The sequence below is a fragment of the Engraulis encrasicolus genome, chromosome 10 (genome assembly GCF_034702125.1).
Source record: "Engraulis encrasicolus isolate BLACKSEA-1 chromosome 10, IST_EnEncr_1.0, whole genome shotgun sequence".
In the NCBI taxonomy this organism is placed as follows: Eukaryota; Metazoa; Chordata; class Actinopteri; order Clupeiformes; family Engraulidae; genus Engraulis; species Engraulis encrasicolus.
In genome coordinates, this window is record NC_085866.1 from 20,990,687 (window position 1) to 21,013,004 (window position 22,318).

Sequence of the window (22,318 nt, forward strand, 5' to 3'; positions counted from 1 at the left end):
TCATTGTTTTGATGGTGCATGAAAACCACTCATGTTAGTGTTATTTGCAGTGGGATTTGATCCTGCAACCTTCTGATACCATGACCCAACTCCAGTCCCTATCACCTTAGTCCTAAGCATATCCACCCCATTTTGTCTGGTGTCTTGTTGTCTGTATGTCTCAGCAGATGTTCAAGTGTGCAAATGCACTTTAAAGTTCCTGAAGTGACCGTAATAATGTGTTTATGAGGGTAAATGACACCAACAATATTCACCCTCGTTGGTTTGGGATTTGAACCTGCAACCCTCTGATACCAACTCCACCCACGACCCAACTTGAGTCTCTGTCCTTAAGTCCAAATCTTATTGTCTATATCAGTGATTCAAGTGATCAGTCTCTTATTGTCTATATCAGTGATTTTCAACCTATGGGCTGCGGCCCACTGGTGGGCCTTGAAGGTTTTCCAAGTGGGCCTTGAAATCGTTTTCTAAAAAATGTAAGCACATTTTGGTGTGTGCTGCTGTTGATTTATTTGAGTTTTATTCTTAATTGGGTCAGAGGTGGGCCCCAAACATTTGTGACAATTTCAAGCGGGCCCCAAGTAGAAAAAGGTTGGGAACCCCTGGTCTATATGCATCAGTTGCTGTGCAAATGTGCAAATGTATGTGTTGAGATCGGAGTGTAAATGTGTATATGAGGGTAAATGAGACCAATTAAACTAAGGGGTGTAACGCGCTCAACTCAAACAAAGTGAACAACTGGGTGCTCATTCCTCGAGAATATATGAATTAAATAAAGAGCAGGACAGCACTCCAAGTTTTTGTGGTTTATTGCAATAAACCACAAAAACTTGGCGTACTGTCCTGCTCTTTATTTAATTGGTAAATGAGACCACCAATATTCTTTCTAGTTGGCTTGAGATTCGAGCCTGCATCCCTCTGATACCACCACACAACCCCAGTCTCCAGTCTTTTAGTCTCATGTCTTGCTGTCTATGCACCAGTGGCTGTGCAAACGCGCAAATGTACGTGTTAAGATCCCGGAGTGGCAGTAAACGTGTAAATGAGTGCTTGCTTTGCTTGCTCCGCTCCACACAGGCTGTACCAGCTGTCTAAGGCGGGCAAGCTGTGTGTCCCCGCCATGAATGTGAATGACTCAGTCACCAAGCAGAAATTCGACAACCTCTACTGTTGCCGGGAGTCCATACTGGACGGGTGAGCAGTGACACACACACAGACACACACACACACACACACACACACACACACACACACACACACACACACACACACACACACACACACACACACACACACACACACACACACACACACACACACACACACACACACACACCATACCATACTGGATGGGTAAGCACTGAGCTACAGCCAGACTTTTTATTGCACATGTTTTTTGAGGTTGTGTGTGTGTGTGCGTGCGTGCGTGCGTGCGTGCGTGCGTGTGTGCGTGCGTGCGTGCGCGTGTGTGTGTGTCCAGGCGCATGTGTCGGGGTGTTTGTATGCATTAGTCTTTCTTTGTGTATGTGAGTCTTTGGTACGGAATGTGAGCATCACCACACAAAAAAAAAACAATTTTGGTGAAATCTAAGACCACGAGTGCCTCATCTTTAATGCATTAATGGTTTGCTTTTCTCTCGTGCTCAACTGTTTCTTGTTGCTGGTAGGTTGAAGAGGACCACAGATGTGATGTTCGGAGGAAAGCAAGTGGTGGTCTGTGGCTATGGAGAGGTCAGAGCATTTTCCAATCGTGTGATCTTTTCATTCTTCAATCGTAGTATTCCTTATGAGGACTCCAGGCTCTTCTATTAGATGATTTACTGCACCTCTTAACTTGACCCGGTTTACTCCTGAACCAGCTTCTTAGTATAGGCCCCAGGTGGATGAGAAGTATTTTGTGACCACTGAACACTTAATTTTAGTCTCAGCTAACACTAAACAATAAAAACCAAAGCTGCAGCTGCAGGCTAAGGCCTCTGTAGAGTTCCCTTTTGATGTAATAATAATAGGGCTGTCATTTTAACGCGTTAATTAGATTAATTAATTACAAGGTGCATTAACGCGTTGTAAAAATTAATGGCATTAATTATTTATGGGTAGACATACGTTCTAAGCCACACCAAAAGCGCATGGCGTGGCAACTGAATTCACTCACTCACGCCGTGATAAATACAAGCCGTCCGTCAACTTCTAAAGCTAAAATACAATAAATACAACAAATACAGACACTTTTCTGTCTTTTTTCATGAACAAAAGCATATGTTTGTATTTAATTATTTTTAGATATTTTTGTTGACGCTGATGTTGACGTTGACGCTGCATTGCTGCAAACAGCTGGTCAGTTAAAAAATAGATGTGGACCAACGACCAACTAATAACATGTCAGACCCAATTTGGTGTTTTTCCCATTATCGATTTGTCTATATTTGATAACTTTTAGAAAGCATGTTATCACGAGATGTAAGCTACCAGTCTGCGCTCGGCAGCTGGTTCATCTGATATGAATACAGGCGCATTTCAAGACAGTTTATCATTTGATTTGGCCATGGCAGTTGTATAATAGTTGGACTTGTGGTAGGCCTACTTAATCTTTCATACAACTATAGCCCAGCATACGAATGAATTGACTGTTGAGGCTTTGAAACACACAACGCAAATATTTGTGTTCATGATGTGTGACCGCGGTAGCCAAGCTACTACCTAGAGCCTACCGCAATTTCAGAGGTTTCTGCTCATCTGCAGAACAACACTTGTCTATTCACTACAACATCAAACCACTTGATAGATAATTGCTACCTTTTCCACGCTGCACATGAGAATCAAAATATTATTAGGCCTACAGGCTCCGAAATTACCCCATGACACAAGCTACAGTGCAAGTGTCAACAGCGCAGAGTAGCCTAGGGATTTCAATTTGACAGCATGAAGTCATCGCAAGTGCTGGAAGATGATCTTCTCAAGTTGGGTTGTGATTACAGCGATTTGAGTGATACATGCCACGTTCAGAATAAAATAATACCACTGTGAATCTTTGCCACAGATGTCAAGTTGACAACTTTGATCGCTAACTTCCACTGACACCTCAGACACTGACGTTTTCTAGCTTCAACCAATCGCTATACAGAGATAGGATGTCTTACTTTTCGTGCAGATAGTTTGGAGAAGTTTACATCAGTCAGTCTTTCTTGTCCTGTTTTATATCCATAGAATATTTTGGTGTAGAATCAATGTTTAGTCCAAGCAAGGGTTATTGGCTAGCTCAGTGCAGTTATCATTCCTGGCTAATCCAGCTCCCTAAATGTAAACAAAACGTGAATGAATGCACGTCATCTGTTTCATCAGGGAGTGTTCCCATTTCCTTGAACTCTGACCTTTTCAGATAGATAGATAGATAGATAGATAGATAGATAGATAGATAGATAGATAGATAGATAGATAGATAGATAGATAGATAGATAGATAGATAGATAGATAGATAGATAGATAGATAGATAGATAGATAGATAAGATACTGTAGACTAATTTTTTCTGTTGGCTAATGTAGCATATTTATTCACTAACTCTGTTTACCAGGCCTATTTTAACATATTAGTACATCATAGGGCCTATAGGCCTATTGTAATTATATCCCCGAAACGCGGAGCGTCGGGGATGTAATGGTTTTGCGTGCGCCGCCGCCGCGTCCGCCGCGTCCGCCGCCGCGTAAGGTCTTTCGTGTTAACGCGATAACTTTTGAACGGATGTTTGGATTTGTCCCAGATTTGGTGTGTGAATGCTGTAGGGCAGGTTCATGAACTGATTCGAGTTTGGAGGTCAACAATTTCAAGATGGCCGAATTCAAGATGGCCGAATTTTTGTTTGGTCCATAACTTCTGACCGGGTGGATGTATTTGTCCCAGATTTGGTGTGTGAATGCTCTAGGGTGGGTTCATGAACTGATTACAGTTTGGAGGTTAACACTTTCAAGATGGCCGAATTCAAGATGGCCGAATTTTTGTTTGGTCCATAACTTCTGACCGGGTGGATGGATTTGTCCCAGATTTGGTGTGTGAATGTTCTAGGGTAGGTTCATGAACTGATTCGAGTTTGGAGGTCAACAATTTCAAGATGGCCGAATTCAAGACGGCCGAATTTTTGCTTGGCCCATTACGTCTGACCGGGTGGATGGATTTGTCCCAGATTTGGTGTGTGAATGCTCTAGGGTGGGTTTATGAACTGATTACAGTTTGGAGGTTAACACTTTCAAGATGGCCGAATTCAAGATGGCCGAATTTTTGTTTGGTCCATAACTTCTGACCGGGTGGATGGATTTGTCCCAGATTTGGTGTGTGAATGTTCTAGGGTAGGTTCATGAACTGATTCGAGTTTGGAGGTCAACAATTTCAAGATGGCCGAATTCAAGATGGCCAAATTTTTGTTTGGCCCATTACTTCTGACCGGGTGGATGGATTTGTCCCAGATTTGGTGTGTGAATGCTGCAGGGTAGGTTCATGAACTGATTCGAGTTTGGAGGTCAACAATTTCAAGATGGCCGAATTCAAGATGACCAAAAAAATTTTTGGCCCATTACTTCTGACCGGGTGGATGGATTTGTCCCAGATTTGGTGTGTGAATGCTGCAGGGTAGGTTCATGAACTGATTCGAGTTTGGAGGTCAACACTTTCAAAATGGTGGAATTTTTATTTGGCCCATAACTTCTGACTGGGTGGATTGATTTGCCCGGTAACTCCTTAATTTAATGGTTCACCATTTCAGTGAATCTACCATATCAGGTAGGCCTACAGTGTAATAACCAGTGTAACAATATTTAATACCATGTAATACTAGTGTAATACCAGTGTAAAAATAGGTAATACCATGTAATACTAGTGTAATACCAGTGTACAAATATGCAATACCATGTAATACCACTTACACACAAATAGCCTACATGATATAAGTACAAAATTGGTACATGGTGTCACACTGGTATGACGTGGTATTAAATATTGTTACACTGGTTATTACACTGTACCTAATGTGGTATATCCACTGTAATAGTGAACCATTAAAACAGTGTTACCATTTGCCCCATTTTTTCCTTCATTTTCACAATAGTCATTTGGTTTTAAGCCTATGCACGTCATTGATCTATGTATAGATATTAAATATATTTATTTTATATTTTGTATTTATCATAAACGTTCATGAAAAGGTGGACGGGAGTGGTAGGAATGATTGGGGACTGGAAGCGTCGCGTTTCGGGGATATACCTTAAGCAGTCGAAGGCGACTGCACAGGCAGTCTAGTTATTATTATTATTATTATTATTATTGTTATTGTTGTTGTTTCGCGTCATGAAAAGAACATACGAGTAAGTGCGATTAATTAGATTAATTAATTACAAATTCTGTAATTAATTAGATTAATTTTTTAAATCTACTGACAGCCCTAAATAATAATAATACAAACAGTTTTTTTATAGCGCTTTTCTTAACACTCAAAGATGCTTAGGTGCTTTTGATGTAGTAGTCCTTTAAATTATTGTGCAGAGGTGTCATAGAGATACTAGCCTGGGCCTCGTTTCCGAAAGGGCCGTAAGTACTACTTAACGCTACGTGCTACTTAAGCTCACACGTAACACCATCGTAGAGCTCACGGAGCGTTTCCCAAAGCCAACTTAGCAAAGAACCATCGCAGGTTGACACGTAACTCTAAGAGAAATCCACGAGTGTTCTGGAGTAGTCTTAACGCGCTAAGATTGAGCGTAACGGCATGGCACAGTGGAGACACCCACAGGATATGAAGGGAAAATAAGAAACTTGCGCATAAGATTGGTGTTTTAAGACGCGAGTGGCATGGCACAGTGGAGACACCCACAGGAAAAGAGGAAACTTGCGCTTCAAGTTGATGTTTTAAGACGGGAGTGTAAATACCACAGTTGACACTGTAACGAAAATAAAAATAAAAAGCAATAAAAAAAAATAAAAAGCAATGTGTTTGGAAAATATTTTACAGGCAGTAAAATAGTTCAGCTGTGTTTGATAAATCAGGGCATTATTAAACTGTGATCAATCATAATTTGTGTGGGTGCTTCGTGAACAAGAACAAGGCATCCACATGCAAAATAAATAGGGGGCTTCGGCGACCAGAGACAAGAGTGTTGATGTCGGAAGGCCACTAACGAAACATTTTTTAAAAAGAAAAACGGTCAGCGAGTCGTTGCGCCCTCTTTCATTTTCAAGTACCCTAAGAAAGGGAAGGCGACGCAGAAAAGACATGATAGTTGTGGCTAATAAGGGTAAACTATGACATAAAAAAGGCAGCGATGGGGATTCGTGTAGATTTTTTTGTTTTAATAACAGCAGACTGCTGTGCAAAATGTCCCCCACAGTTGTTAAAGCCTTGAGTGCACGGTACTTTGCGCGCCGCTCCCCAAATGCGCATCCCAATTTGGAACTCCTAGGCCTATTTGTCTTCTTAAATATTAAGCACGGTAGCCAACTGCACGTGCTTTGTCTGGTTTAACGGCGTATCTCATGGTTTTGCATGATTTCATTGTGTGTGTGCATTTTATTTCATTTGCCAACAATATCTCCTGTCGATAGTTGTAAACTGCTACAAATGAAGTCCCACCCTTATAGAAAACAACTTTTGATACTGACACACGTCTTACATTTTGTAAATGGTTTAGAGCGCAGTTCACTCCGAGGACACTTCAGCACCACATATGTGGACAGCGATCCTTAAGAGCGACGCTACGAATGATCTTAGAGGCTGTGCACGCGCGTTCATGTACGAGTGTCTTTGGGAAACAGTCGTAGGAAATCTAAGAACATTTGTAGGATCACTGGTTTACGACACACGTAAGGCTAAGAACCATCGTTATCGGGAAACGAGGCCCTGGCCAGTAAAAAGCCATTCTTGGAGCTAGACGATCCCTCTAGAGTGATTAAGTGCAGAGTGAGCTATTGAATGGCTATTCACTGTTATTCTCTATTACACTCTGGGTGTAAATTAGTCCCTCCGTTTTATGATCTTCACTGTCACTTAGTTTGCTATTATTAGGCCTCCCCTCCAGTGTGGCAAGAGTGTTTATTTAGGGATGTGTGTGTGTGTGTGTGTGTGTGTGTCTGTGTGTCTGTGTGTGTGTGTGCGTGCGTGTGCGTGCGTGCGTGTGTGCGTGTGTGCGCGTGCCTGAGTGTGTGCCTGCGTGTGCCTGAGTGTGGGTGTGAGCACGTATGGTTGTGTGTGTGAGCACGTATGGTTGTGTGTGTGTGTGTGTGTGTGTGTGTGTGTGTGTGTGTGTGTGTGTGTGTGTGTGTGTGTGTGTGTGTGTGTGTGTGTGTGTGTGTGTGTGTTTAATGGGTCCATGTGTGTCCTTGTCAGTCGCTTTGGCCAAAGGCGTCTGCTAAATGCTATGTCATGTAATGTAATAATGTAATGTGTCCATGTGTGTGCTGCAGGTTGGAAAGGGATGCTGCATGGCACTTAAAGCCTTGGGAGCCATCGTCTGCATCACCGAGATAGACCCCATATGTGCCTTGCAGGCCTGGTAAGGAACACACACACACACACACAGTTTAGTACTTTCATTTGATCTCACCAAGAAGACGGCATTACAAATCCAAATAGTGATGGAAGCAAACACACACACACACACACACACACACACACACACACACACACACACACACACACACACACACACACACACACACACACACACAGTTTTCTGTACTCCCAGGTACTGAGAAAATGCCCCCTGCTCACTTGGTCACTTGCTTTCCCATCGTCTCGCCATCTGAGACCTCCACTTGTAACTTGTTAATGTGTCATTTATTATGCTGCCTCTCTGCTTCACCCCTTAGTGCAGAGCCTATGTTATAACCTTACTGTCGACAAAATTGTAATGGCTATGTCCTAATCTGTTACTAAATGCTCTCAGTACTGTCATAGCAATGTTGTTATGATGTAGTTGAGTATTTTCAGCAAATAGTGAATAGGCCCGCTGGCGACCCCATCTGCAGTAAGAGGCTACGGGGAGATGACATCCGTCCCGTAAACAAAATGAATAGTCAAACTCCGCCCTCTTCGGCCCTGCCGTGGCTCAAACAGTAGGGTTCGATTCTAGCCCGTGGTCATTTGCCCAACCTTCCCCATCTTACTCTCCCCCTCACTTCCTGTCCAACTCTTCACTGTACTACTGTAATAATGGCCAAAAATGTCCCCAAATATATATATATATATATATGAAGAGTTCAGATGCAAAACCCCCTAAGTGCCTTTTCAGAAAATAATCTTAATTCATGTTTATTTAATACAAAGCTATCATAATTGCATATTTTTTATTTCATTTATGTAATATAACTATGTATATGTATTATCAAGTACATGAATGCAAACCAAACCAACAATGGGGTTCTCTAAAAATACAGAAGTGCAGGTCTTCAGAAATGGAGTTAGGGGATTTTGCATCTGAACTCTTCATATATATATTAAAAAATATATCCCTCTTCACAGCTGCACTCGCACCGACTGCACCATCCCCACAAAATGTCCGTAAATGACAAGTTCATAAATGATAATTAAAAAAAAAAAAAAACATACATACTGTACATTGATTTTGCAACTTGATTTCAGCACATACAGAACCCCACCATGTGAGCCCAGACACACAGCTGTGAGAGGGCAGACAGATCCGTGCCCTTGCCTCCCGAGCGCTTGCGTAACACTGACAATTATACATAATTACACGCCGCTACACTACTGCTAGGCTGCTGCTGCGGCTGGTGCCATGGAACAGAACCATGGAGAAAGCTTGGAGTAGCATGAAGAAAGAGCGTGAAAATAACCAATGTTATGTACCAATGCAAAGTTTGACAACACTTAAAGACATAGTTTAAATAAGTTAGTAAAATGTACTTTTTTTTACAATACTTTTGTCACGATACCACAACACTTTCTTGTCAGTTGTCACTCAAATTCATTCTGCATCCCTGAACAAGGAAGAACAAGACATATCATCACAGGAGTATTGCTCAATAATGCACATTTCATAAATCTATACATTTTTATGCCACATATGCAACGAAAGTGCGTAACAGTTAGAATAGTCAATGCTAATACATCAAATAAATAAATAAATAAATTTGTGAAATCATATAAAGACATGTGTACAGGGACATATGTGAACCTCCTCTATTATTAAATACATGTGTATGTGTTTGTGTACAGCATGGATGGCTTTCGTGTAGTGAAGCTGAACGAAGTCATTCGCCAAATGGACATGGTCATCACGTGCACAGGTATTGTGAAAATACACAGGTGTGAAAAAGTAGTGATGCCCTTAAGCATGTAGACTTTGACCTTTTTGGCTGCATGTACTGCATGTCCACGATACAATCATAACAAATTGTGTGCGTGTGTGCATCTGTTTGTGTGTATGGTGCTGTATGTGTGTGAGTGAGAGGGAGAGACATAGACAGAGACGTGATGAATGTTTTGCATAACATTCAGTTAATAACTGACACTATACTGGCACTCAATTTGAAACAGTGACCGGCGTGTGTCTGTGACTACAGTATCTGCCTGTGTCTGAGCTAATTTTAGTCATGTTTTCCTTGATGTTGGAAGATTTTATGTTGTTTAATTTTAGTCATGTTATCCTTGTTATTGAGCAGAGGTGTCAATCCCGGGTTCAGAAAGTAAAAACCCTGCCACAAATTGGATCCAACCATCTCCGAATCACCTGATAATTGAACACTCAAGACCAGCTGCTTATTAGAGTCACCTGTGTTGGAAGGAAACTGTGGCAGGGTTTTTACTTTCTGGACCAGGAATTGACACCTCTGTTATTGAGATATTTTATGTTGTTGTGGTTGTTAATCTTAGTCATGTTATCCTTGTTGTTTGGATATTTATGTTGTTGTTGTCAGAGATGTGGACTTGTGACTTGTGACTTGGAGTGACTTGTGACTTGAGTTACAAATGACTTGACTTGAGACTCGACTTGCCAATATTAGGAATGACTTGTGACTTGACTCGACTTGCACGCCATTGACTCGAGACTTGACTTGACTTGACAGTTTTAGCTTGCAATGACTTGCAATAGCATTCCAAGTCATTACATTTGTTGCATTTGCAAATGCATGAAAAAACCTAAAATGATTTACCCTTAAACAGTGCCAGTAGGCCTAATATTTTTGTTTAAAACTCTGTACAAAAATCGACCATGGTTTTACTGTAGTGACCATGGTCTCTCTAAGTACTCTGAACCATCCATAGTATCACGATGGCTTATCCATGTTTTTTTTGGTAACCATGAAAACCGTAGTTCCTGACTAACCATGGACCATGGTTATTCATGGCTTTCATGCTTTTTTAAGCATGGTTTGTGTCTATGGTTTAACAATGTCCTCCTATAATCCCACCCTTAGGCCCACTTCTCCCTACACCTCCATCCATGACTGAAGTGCCCTTGAGCAAGGCACCTAACCCCACATTGCTCCAAGGACTGTCACCAATATGTGCGTTGGATAAAAAAGCGGCAGCTAAATGTAATTTAATGAATAATTATAAACCGTGGTAAAAGTAAAACCATGGTTCATTTTATTGTTAAACCGTAGTCAAACCAAAAACCGTGCCGAACCATGCTAAAAAAAACATGAAATCATGGTATACTATGGTCGATTTTCTTAAGGACATGACTGGCGAAGGGGGACATGCAAAGCAGTGTGGAAATTAATTGTATAACCAAAAGTAATTGTCAATATTGCACATAGAATACAAGGTGACTTGTTAAAGACTTGGAAAAAATAAGACTTGGACTTGACTTGGCTTTGGCACGACTTAGACTTGGACTCGACTTGATCAAATGTGTCTTAACTTGTGACTTGACTCGGACTTGATTGGAAGGACTTGAGACTTACTTGCGACTTGCAAATTAGTGACTTGGTCACATCTCTGGTTGTTGTCGATTTTAGTGTTTATTTTAGTTTGATACTCTACTCTTTAAAAAAAAATCTTAGAAAGTTATCTTTGTTGTCCTCAGGAAATAAGAACGTGGTGACCAGGGAGTACTTGGACCGCATGAAGAACGGCTGCATCGTATGCAACATGGGCCACTCCAACACCGAGATCGACGTGGTAAGTGTGTGTGTGTGTGTTTGTGTATGTGTGTATATGTGTATGTATATGTGCGATGTGCATGCGCAAAGATGGCTGCACGCAACATGGCGGTGCGCGTCAGGGCTAACCTGCACTCACTTTTGAACATCTAGCAACCGCACCCGTTGTAACTGCCACCGTTAATGTAGGAAAAGGATTTAAATTTTGACATGGCTGACCTAAAGCTATTACTTTTTACTGTGTGTGTGTGTGCGTGTGCGTGTGCGCGTGCGTGTGTGTGTGTGTGTGTCATGTGTGTGACCTTCTGGACTTTGGCAATGTAGGATGCAGTCATGCACATCACACAGCATGTTTGCGTTGGTTTCAACACCTTAGCTGTGTTTAACGTTTTAGCCATGTTTGCCATCTAACACTGGGCAAACACGTGTCTGAAAGCGCTGATATAGTGGGAGATTTCCAACAGCTGGCCTGGCCCAGTGTGTGATTTAACAACAGGACACATACTGTTAGGGTTTTTTCCATGCATTTAACGATTGTTTGCATACTAAAGGTCTGAATGAACCAAGTGGTGCACTCATTGTGTTGGGTCAGCATGTATAGTATGTGTTCAATAAGAAGATACAATGTAGACACAGAAAAGAAGCTGGAAAATTAAGTGTTACTGAGAATATGTTTAATACAACATGTAAGATTATGTATTTACTTTCAGATTGTATGGTATTATACATGATTAACATATAATGAACTGTAAGCATATACATCATAGTACTTTGTATAATTAATATATACTTAATTGTATGTAATAGTGTGTGTGTAATAGTAAGTGTCTTTTTATTTTGTGGTCCTAAGCCAGTCTGAGCACCCTGGAGCTGTACTACTTTATATGATATAAATATGTTCGTATTTATGGGTATTAGTTTGTAAGGCTTGTTTTGATTCTGTGTGCTCCCAGGCCAGTCTGAGGACCCCGGAGTTGACGTGGGAGAGGGTGCGGTCCCAGGTGGACCACGTCATCTGGCCCGATGGGAAGAGGGTCATCCTGCTGGCAGAGGTGGGTAGTACACCTGGCAAGATCTTACACCACGCATGGTTTGTATCTGTGGTGCTTGTTCAATGGTGCTGATGTCTCCATGGCTATCTTGTATGCTTTATGTCTTCATGTTGGCTGTGACAAGTTGGCTGTGACAAAATGGTGGTGAAAACAAATTGCTCCTTGGGGATAATAAAGGCTATCTATCTATCTATCTATCTATCTATCTATCTATCTGTCTGTCTGTCTGTCTGTCTGTCTGTCTGTCTGTCTGTCTGTCTGTCTGTCTGTCTGTCTGTCTGTCTATCTATCTGTCTACCCATCTATCAAGAGTGGTTTTGGGGTGTTGTAAAATTCTGTAGAAATGCCATGTGCTCTGCATTTGTCCAGAAAAAGCAACTATTTGATCTTTTTATCTTCTTAAGGCATCTTTTCAAAGGGTGCCTGAAAAGGTTTTTTTTAAAAAGCTCAAAAGTACTCTCTTTGTCTTAAATATAAACTTTTGAAAGCCCTATGCATTTCCCACCTTTATCCCCAAGAATATCCTTTTGATTTGCCACTTTGTTTCACTTTGTTTTGCAGCTTATGTCCTCTTGTGTAAGAGGCGTTGAACCAAGGCATAATGCAATGTGTTAGTTGTGTGCAGGGTCTGCTAAGCGTGTTTTATTTTCTTTGATTCTAATTATTTCATGTTTATTTTAGTATTTGAATTGTCATTGATTCTAATTATTATATTTAATGTTCTCTTTCTCTATTTCTTGTGTGATGTAATATAATGTGATGTGTTTCTTGTGTGCAGGGTCTGCTATGTATAGTGTATTGTATTGTATTGTAATGTGATGTGGTGTGATGTAATATAATATGTAGGGATGCACCGATACCACTTTTTTGAAAACCGATACAAGTACGAGTACATTAATGTGTGTACTTGCCGATACCGAGTACCGATACCGATACCTTTTACCACCAACATACAATGAAAATAAATGCATGGCCTTGTTTTTATCCGCCTGTGATATTTTTTATTGCCCATTTCCATGTAGATTTAAATTTTAGTAAATGTATGAGGTGGCACTTTTTTCCATGCTGCTTTCAAGTCCACAGAAAGTGACGAGATTTTGCATTGTTTCGTGTAATAGCAGTATCGTGCCTGGTATCGGCAAGTGTTTGACGAGTACGAGTACGAGTATAATGAGCAGTATCTGTGCCGATACCCGATACCAGTATCGGTATCGGTGCATCCCTAATAATATGATGTGTTTGATGTGCGCATGGTCTGCTACGTGTAGTGTATTGTGTTGTAACATAATGTAATGTGTTTGATGTCTGCAGGGTCGGCTCCTGAACCTCAGCTGTTCCACCGTCCCCTCCTTTGTACTCTCCATCACCGCTACCACTCAGGTGCCAACTAACACCCTGCTGGTCACTGCTCACACCACAGGCTCTGTTTTTATTATTAGATTGTTTTTCTTTCTTTTTTTAAATGTATATTTTATGGCTTTTATGCCTTTATTTGTGACAGTACAGTGAGAGAGAGACAGGAAATGAGTGGGGAGGGGAGAGAGAGATGGGGAAGGATTGGCAAATGACCCGGGCCGGAATGGAACCTGGGGTCGCCAGCTTAGCAACCCAGTGCCCTACCGTTATAATAGAGCCACGGTTGGGCAAGATTGTCACAATACACCAGTCGTGTACCGTGCATGTTGTGTGAGGTGTTGCTTGCTTGCAGTATAGCAATATACTGTAATTAAAAATGGCAGCAGAACAATGATAATTGACAAATACAACCATAAATGGGCTAAAATCGAAATGAAAACACAAGTCGGGGATAGTGTGACTTCTTGAATATGAAGCAACTTGTTGAGAGTAAAATGACACATGTAAATTGATTCCTGACATCACGTCTCAAGACAACATGCCAAACACCACCACCACCACCAAGCATCCTTCCAATCTCTACGGTGCAGATCTGTCAGTCTGGCTGTCAACCAGGTGGCTGTCACCGTTCACATCAGATGATTTGTTAAGAGCCTTCAATCCCCAGAGTGTAGGGCTGTCAGTCTGTCTGTCTGACACCAGATGCTTTTAGAGACTTCACTCTGTATAGTACAAAGTTGTCAGTCTGTCTATCTCATAGCTTTTGCTTTTTTTAGAGATGTCCCTGCACAGTGCAGGCTTTTTATCTGTCTGTCTGGTAGAAGAAGCTTTGTTAGAACCTTATCTTTCCACTGTACAGGGCTATCTATCAGTCTGTCTCACACCAAATGCTTTTAGAGTCTTCATTCACTCTCCACAGTCCTGTCCTGTTCTCTCTTGGGATGCACAATACCACTTTTTTTGAAAACAGATAGGAGTATGAGTACATTAATGTATGCACAATACCGAGTACCGATGCTGATACTTTTATCCTCAACATACAAAGAAAATGAAAGGCCTTGTTTTTTTCCAGCTGTGATATTTGTTTTAATGTCTATTTGGATGTAGATTTAAATGTTAGTAATTGTATGAGATGGTGCTTTTTCCCCCATGGAGCTTTCAAGTCAATGGAACGTGATAAAATGTTGCATTTGTTGTGTGTAATAGCAGTATCGGTGCCTGGTATCGGCAAGTGTTTAACAAGTATGAGTCTGAGTATGAGTATAATGAATAAGTATTGAGGCCGGTATCGGCACATCCCTAGTGCTATCTGTTTTTCTATCTCACACCGGATGCCCTGCTACATACTTATTACAGTCGGGGAGTGTCAGTCATTCCCCAGAGTGCATGTTTCTCTGTCTGTCAGTCAGTCAGTCAGTCAGTCAGTCAGATTTGTGTGGGAAGAGCCCCTGGAGAGGAGAGGAGAGGCATGTGAATGTGGAGTGGAAATGTCAACTTTTGTGGAGATTAAATTAGCCGGCTGAATCAGCTCTCTCCTCTTTTGTGTCTCCAGGACTGGTTATGTAACTGACAATGACACGGGCGCTTAAATATTGTGTCACTCTCAGATTGCTAGTGTGAGTGGTCTGAAAGAAGACCATAAGCTTCACAAAAAACAGATCCGTTTGTCAAACAATAGAGTATTTTTGGAACCTATACCCAGTGTGCAAACCACTCTCTAACACTATCTACTATAGTTAAACGGCATCTACAGTATATTATTGTTTTTGTGGATGTGCGCACCGCACCCTAACTTTCAATTCAAACATCTTTCATATTTCTGTAAAGACTGAGACTGTTTTCGAGGAGTTGTTGGAAAGATATCTTATCTGTATCAGTATCTATTAATGGACAGACTTTTTGTAATAGAGTTTCATTTGTTCCTTCCTTTCATGGAAATGGCTATCTGATTGTGGGAGCTCATTCTTTTATCCTATACTGTTAAGAGTCGGGTGCTGAAGATTTTGACCTAAATCAGGGGTGGGGAACTTTTTTCATTCGAGGGGCCACTTCAAATACCTCCAAGGGCCGTTAAAGTCCTCCGAGGGCCATTCTATGAACACAAGCCAGGATTTCCGCCAGCACTTTAGGCCTATATTGAAGGCAGTCGCCTCTAAAATAGACCCTACCTTCTGTAGGTCCCCTGAATATAACTTAATTGTATTGCAAATGTAATTTCTAAATTTCTTTCAGAAGAAAATGTCATACTTCATGTCAAGCTGCATAACATTAAAACCAGAAATGGCCCTCGAGACATAGGTTCCCCACCCCTGACCTAAATAAATATTAGATTTATGCCTCAGTTATGTAAATTAGCAGCACCTCTATCTTGCCTCAAACTTTTCCTCTGAAGGAAGTAAATGTACTAGATGTGCCTCTGCTCGATCATATGATGAAACACTGATAAATCTCGTGTTTAACTACCACAGGTTCCTTCTTGAAAGCGAGCACTCTGTGCTCTACAATACTGTACTGTCTTTTATCTGTGTGCGTGCGCGTGTGTGTGTCCGTGTGCATGTGCGTGCGTGCGTGCGCGTGTGTGTCCGTGTGCATGTGCGTGCGTGCGTGTGTGTGTCCGTGTGCATGTGCGTGCGTGCCTGCGCGTGTGTGTCCGTGGGCGTGCGTGCGTGCCTGCCTGTGTGTGCCTGTGTGTGTGTGCGTGTACACTGTGTAACTGGATCTGCTGGGATTCTCCGCAGGCCTTGGCCCTGATCGAGCTGTACAACGCCCCAGAGGGACGCTACAAGCAGGATGTCTACCTGCTGCCCAAAAAGATGGGTGAGGCTCCAACTTCTCAACTTACTAAACACTGGATTTGTCCAAAAAAAGGAAAAGTGGTCTAATTATTTTTGTATTTAAAGATGAGCGAGGTTGGCTATCAATTGACAAACGTCTCTTGTAAAAGATTGGTGAGAGTTGTTTACAACTTACAAAACGTGAGAAAAAAACTTACAAAATAAAATAATAAAGTCCTAATTTCTTGTAATATAAATGTACAAAACGTGACATTCATATATTTGTATATTTGTCCTCCAGATGAGTATGTGGCGAGTTTGCACCTTCCAAACTTCGACGCTCACTTGACTGAGCTGTCCGATGAGCAGGCCAAGTACATGGGACTGAACAAGAACGGACCATTCAAGCCCAATTACTACAGGTACTAATGCGCACTTCCATTAGTCTCAACACCTCACCATGTATTTTTAGTTACTTTACCAGTTTAACACCTATAGCCCCATAGAGAACAGGCCTTCCAAGCCCAGCTACCACAGATAGCCTACTGACACCTGTAGTCAGGGCCGCTGACTGCTTTTGCCTGGCCCAGGGCAAAGTCAGCTGAATAGGCCCCTCATCCAAGATATACCATGTAATGAAACTCCAAATCTGTGCCCTGGGCGCAGGACAACTGACCCCTTTGTCCCTCCTTGTCAGCTTCCCTGCCTGTAGTCACATACATTTCAAGCCTACCAGAGGTACTGATGTCTGTTCTCACATAGGGTATATAACATACCTTTCATACCTAAATATTACTGAAGCCTGTAGTCACACACTGTATGTACATAGTTTGCACATTTGTGTGTTTGTACATGCTGTATCATCCATTAGTTCAAATGGGTGTGCCTTCCCCCTGCTGGTCAATTTTGGAACTCATTTTAGGAACATAAGCTTACAATAAAGTATAATACTAATGTTGTATTATGTGTGTTAGCATATTATATAATACATAATTCTATATTTATTTTTTTTTCACTGTATTCATTGTTTTGTTTTCACAATTACAGATATTAATTATGAAGAGGAAAAGTAAGACATGCAAGAGGAAATCAGTAGTCTTCAGAGTCCAAAAGTAACTTTTTTATTATTAATATAATTTCAAATCAAGTTTTAATCTATTATGAGTCAATATTTATATCTTCATGATACAATTAAATATCCAATTATATACCTATAGGTATGGTGACCAATGATACTTCCTTAATTCTCCAGTTATAAAGATTATGTCTTAAATGATGTCTTAATATATGTTTTCTATTGTTGATTGATTACTTTTTTAAGAATCCAAATGGGAACTTGTTACTGATAGTCCACTAACAGAAATATTGCAAACCGTGCCAAAGTCTGGCCACACAATTGGAACAGAATGTATTATGTATTCTTTGTGTGGTGTTAGTTTTTTTTTTTCCCTGTTATATACTGTATGTGTTGTCAAAAAGGAAAGATATAGGAAAAGATAAATATAATTTAGATCATTATTGATAAGGAAATGTCAAAATTAATCAACATTTAATGCATCAGAGATCCCTATGTTAGAATGTTGACCTGTATTTCTGTGTTACATGTGTAAAATGAAGGAAAGGAAAAAACATGTATAGTGGATTAAATAATTTTTACTGATATATTATTTCTATTTTAGCTTCTATTTTAGAAAAACAAGTTATTTGTGTAAGCTTTACTAAGCTCAGGAGTGCATGGAGCACAGATATAGATGTAATATTACTCCCTGGACCTGGAATCTTCTCTGTCTTCAAAGCAGGGATTACCCATCACCACCAGTCATCATCACTGCATCAAATGCTGCTGTAATAGGCACTTATGTATTTCAACACTTCATTATCAATTACCGTAATTATGTTTTCCAGTTGCCTTATTTAGAGGAAATGACAGGAGGTTATTATACACGATTATGTTTTGGTTGTTATCATAGTAAGCAGGCTGTTTCCAAAAGACTGAAATGCCTCAACTCCTCTGCAAAACCTGGAAATCACACTACACAGCATGGCACTTACTATTATCATCTTTTTCCCGAGTTAACCATTTTCAGTAGCTGTTGTAATTGACTTGTTGAGCTTATAAGATATTTTTTACATCTTATATTTTGTGACTTCATGTTTATAAAATAACTCATTACCCTATATATGCCTACTCTGTAACACTCAATTCCTCTATTTTCTCCTAATAACCTGGACCCTTTAAGAGCTTGTGTATGTAGGCTACACTTGTAGTGCAAAAAGGCTTGAAGGAAACATCACTGTGAATTTCAACATGGGAAACCATTTACCATACGTGTTGATTTTCTTGATGACTGAGATATGCGTCTGGACACCTAGTCTTTCCCATGGCCTCACTGTGTGTCGTTATATTCGCAGCATATGTGTGTTGTGTTTCAAATGTATGGAGTAAATGCTGTTTTAGTGCAAATATTTGCATCATAATAAATAAAGTTATATGTCACTCAAGTTAGTCACGAGTTTTGTTTTATTTCTTTACGTTCTGAGTTACTCACCACCACCATGACGAAGGGTAGGCTACCATTACGCTAATGTCCGCTAATGTAATTTATCCGATAAAGTGCTGTGCGTTATTACGCAGAATATTTCCTTGTAATAACTCGTCTCAACGACTAATGTAAGCAATTCCTCCGTGAACGCGACAGACTGTAACTAAACTGTCGTCTTGTCTTTGGGCTGTGCGCAACAGCTGATGAACATGGCGGCAGTGTTGACAGCTGTGGTGAGTTCAAGAACTCTCCACTACGAGAAAGTTCAACTCCTATTCGTCAGCTGCTGAAATTACTGTGTCGTCATATTCTGGAGTAGTCCAGAAGGATGCCAGAGACTAGGCTAGACTATATAAGTGCATTTGGGGGACCCTCACAGTCATCAAAAGGCAAAGACATCCAGTGAGAGGTGTTTTACCAACTTCATACAGAAGAAAATAATCTATTTTGTAAGTAACTAAATCATATCTTTGACTGTTCAAATATATTTTTAAGTTAGTTGTATGATCTATACTACTGCTTCAGTAATGAATTAATAGAAGGCTATTAGATTTTTGTATGAATTACTTGTTCATAGTTTTTGAAATGTGTATAAGCACTATTCATGTTTTCTTCCAGTGTGGAAAAATGCATGTTTCACTTAAAATACTCTATTTTAAAAAAAGATTGCTATTAAAAAGGCTCTGCTTAAAAAACACAGTGAAGAATATTATCTGGGACATTCATTGGCTGTCAATATTAACCTGCTTATGCTTCGACATGTAGTATCCAATATGTTTCACATAATCTATGTGTGCCATTGATTTAAATTAGGTAGGTGGTCTGCAAACATGTCAGCCGCTAAAGGAGTAGCAATTGGAATCGATCTTGGAACAACGTACTCATGTGTAGGGGTGTTCCAGCATGGCAAAGTGGAGATCATTGCCAACGACCAGGGAAACCGGACGACCCCCAGCTATGTGGCCTTCACAGACACAGAGAGACTCATTGGGGACGCAGCCAAGAACCAAGTAGCCATGAACCCTAACAACACTGTGTTCGACGCCAAGCGCCTCATCGGCAGGAAGTTCGATGACCATATAGTCCAGTCCGACATGAAACTATGGCCCTTCAAGGTGGTCAGCGACGGCGGGAAACCCAAAGTCCAAGTGGAGTACAAAGGAGAAACCAAAAGCTTCTACCCTGAGGAGATCTCCTCCATGGTCCTGGTCAAGATGAGGGAGATCTCCGAGGGCTTCCTGGGTCAGAAGGTCAACAGCGCTGTCATCACAGTCCCAGCCTACTTCAACGACTCCCAACGCCAGGCAACCAAGGATGCTGGGGTCATCGCCGGACTCAACGTTCTCAGAATCATCAACGAGCCCACGGCAGCTGCCATCGCCTACGGCCTGGACAAAGGTTGCCGAGGGGAACGGAATGTTTTGATCTTTGACCTCGGTGGCGGAACCTTTGACGTGTCAGTTCTGACGATCGACGACGGAATATTTGAGGTGAAAGCCACAGCTGGGGACACCCACTTGGGCGGAGAGGACTTTGACAACCGCATGGTCCAGCACTTTGTGGACGAGTTCAAGAGGAAGAACAAGAAGGACATCAGCAACAACAAGAGGGCCCTGAGGCGGCTTCGCACAGCCTGCGAGAGGGCGAAGAGAACCCTCTCATCCAGCACACAGGCCAGCATCGAGATTGACTCTCTCTTCGAAGGGATTGACTTCTACACCTCCATCACCAGGGCCCGTTTCGAGGAGCTGAACTCCGAGCTCTTCAGGGGAACCCTGGAACCTGTGGAAAAAGCTCTCAGAGACTCTAAAATGGACAAGAGTCAAATCAACGACATTGTGCTTGTTGGGGGCTCAACTCGCATTCCAAAAATCCAGAAACTCCTGCAGGACTTCTTCAATGGCAGAGATCTGAACAAGGGCATCAACCCAGACGAGGCCGTGGCGTACGGAGCTGCGGTGCAGGCCGCCATTCTCATGGGCGACACCTCAGAGAACGTCCAAGACCTGCTGCTGCTGGATGTGGCCCCACTCTCCCTGGGCATCGAGACAGCCGGAGGAGTCATGACGCCCCTGATCAAACGCAACACCACCATCCCTTCCAAGCAGACGCAGATCTTCTCGACGTACGCGGACAACCAGCCTGGCGTGCTGGTCCAGGTGTACGAGGGGGAAAGGGCCATGACCAAAGACAACAACCTCTTGGGGAAGTTCGACCTCGTCGGCATCCCCCCAGCTCCTCGCGGGGTACCACAAATAGAGGTGACCTTTGACATCGACGCTAACGGCATCCTGAACGTGTCAGCGGTCGACAAGAGCACCGGCAAGGAGAACAAGATCACCATCACCAACGACAAGGGCCGACTGAGCAAAGACGACATCGACCGGATGGTCCAGGAGGCCGAGAAATACAGAGCGGACGACGACCTCCAGCGGGAGAGGGTGACCGCCAAGAACGCCCTGGAGTCGTACGCGTACAACATGAAGGGTAGTGTGGAGGATGAGAAGCTGAAGGGCAAGATCAGCGAGCAGGAGAGGAGCATGGTCCTGGAGAAGTGCAAAGAAGCCATCGCCTGGCTGGACAGGTACATTTATCCTATCTTCTGTCTTCATGTTCAATGTTGAATGTGAAAGTGTTCATTTGTACTGTATTTATTATTGATCACTTCTTATTGTTACCAGTCCATCGCTGTTACCTGTCCTATCTTGCACTTTATGTCAGTCTGTAAAATGTCAGTCTTGTGTATATCTATGTCTTGGCATGATATAGAGAGAAAACGTAATTTCATTTTCCTTGTATTAATGTATTAACATATAACATATGTATTAATATATGACTTGTGCATAATTATGAAGAAAGTGACAATAAAAGCTGACTTGACTTGACTTGACAGCAACCAGCTGGCGGAGAAGGAGGAGTTCGAGCACCAGCTGAAGGAACTGGAAAAGGCGTGCAGCCCAGTGGTGGCCAAGCTGTACCAGGGAGGAGGGGCTGCCCCTGGGGGAGGCCAGGGACAGGGACAGGGGCAGGGGCAAGGCGGATCCCAAGGACCCACCATCGAGGAAGTCGATTAAGCTGAACTAAGCTATAGGACTGTTAAGAGGGAAGAGGCACGCACAGAAGAAGAGAAGCATTAGCCCACTTAAACATGGACCCTATATTAAGTTTGGGACTGTAAAGAAGAAATGTGCTCGCTCTCTCTCTCACTCACTCACTCACACATACACACACACACACACACACACACACACACACACACACACACACACACACACACACACACACACACACACACACACACACACACACACACACACACACACACACAGAGAACAGGGTTTTTTTTACCCGTTATGGCAACCAGCAAGTAGTGATGAATTAGTTAGGAATGTCTGCAATGACATTGTAGTGCTGTGTAATGAGGAAGTGTAGTAAACACAACCAGGCATGTTAGAAAGAGCCACACTTAGAAACCTTCTTCTATG

The 22,318-nt window shown here is 41.9% G+C and overlaps 2 protein-coding genes across 4 annotated transcripts in view; both read left to right on the forward strand.

The window, feature by feature from the left end:
• Positions 1 to 19,030, forward strand: part of ahcyl1 (adenosylhomocysteinase-like 1) — a 55,558-nt gene extending 36,528 nt beyond the window's left edge. For 2 of the 3 annotated variants that reach the window (XM_063208383.1, XM_063208385.1), the window contains exons 8-17: positions 1,078 to 1,194; positions 1,668 to 1,731; positions 7,446 to 7,534; positions 9,217 to 9,287; positions 11,033 to 11,127; positions 12,062 to 12,160; positions 13,472 to 13,540; positions 16,255 to 16,333; positions 16,592 to 16,712; positions 17,338 to 19,030. In XM_063208383.1, coding sequence (XP_063064453.1) covers positions 1,078 to 1,194; positions 1,668 to 1,731; positions 7,446 to 7,534; positions 9,217 to 9,287; positions 11,033 to 11,127; positions 12,062 to 12,160; positions 13,472 to 13,540; positions 16,255 to 16,333; positions 16,592 to 16,712; positions 17,338 to 17,344 — 811 coding nt within the window. In that variant the 3' untranslated portion in view covers positions 17,345 to 19,030. Of the gene's footprint in view, positions 1 to 1,077; positions 1,195 to 1,667; positions 1,732 to 7,445; positions 7,535 to 9,216; positions 9,288 to 11,032; positions 11,128 to 12,061; positions 12,161 to 13,471; positions 13,541 to 16,254; positions 16,334 to 16,591; positions 16,720 to 17,337 lie in introns of those variants that run through there. The other variant, XM_063208384.1, reaches the window with a different exon arrangement.
• Positions 19,031 to 19,198: 168 nt separating this feature from the next.
• hspa1b (heat shock protein family A (Hsp70) member 1B) lies at positions 19,199 to 22,054 on the forward strand. The gene is made up of 3 exons (XM_063208386.1): positions 19,199 to 19,282; positions 19,647 to 21,417; positions 21,727 to 22,054. Exons 2-3 carry the CDS (start codon positions 19,664 to 19,666, stop codon positions 21,905 to 21,907), a joined length of 1,935 nt encoding a protein of 644 aa, XP_063064456.1. The 5' UTR covers positions 19,199 to 19,282; positions 19,647 to 19,663; the 3' UTR covers positions 21,908 to 22,054.
• The last annotated feature ends 264 nt before the right edge of the window (positions 22,055 to 22,318 follow it).

What these genes read in the sequence shown, in the direction of transcription:
- hspa1b (XM_063208386.1), top strand. Translation starts at nt 19,664, where the DNA reads ATGTCAGCCGCTAAAGGAGTAGCAATTGGAATCGATCTTGGAACAACG. An exon ending in GCCATCGCCTGGCTGGACAG is followed by an intron (nt 21,418 to 21,726) that starts GTACATTTATCC and finishes TTGACTTGACAG; the next exon opens with CAACCAGCTGGCGGAGAAGG.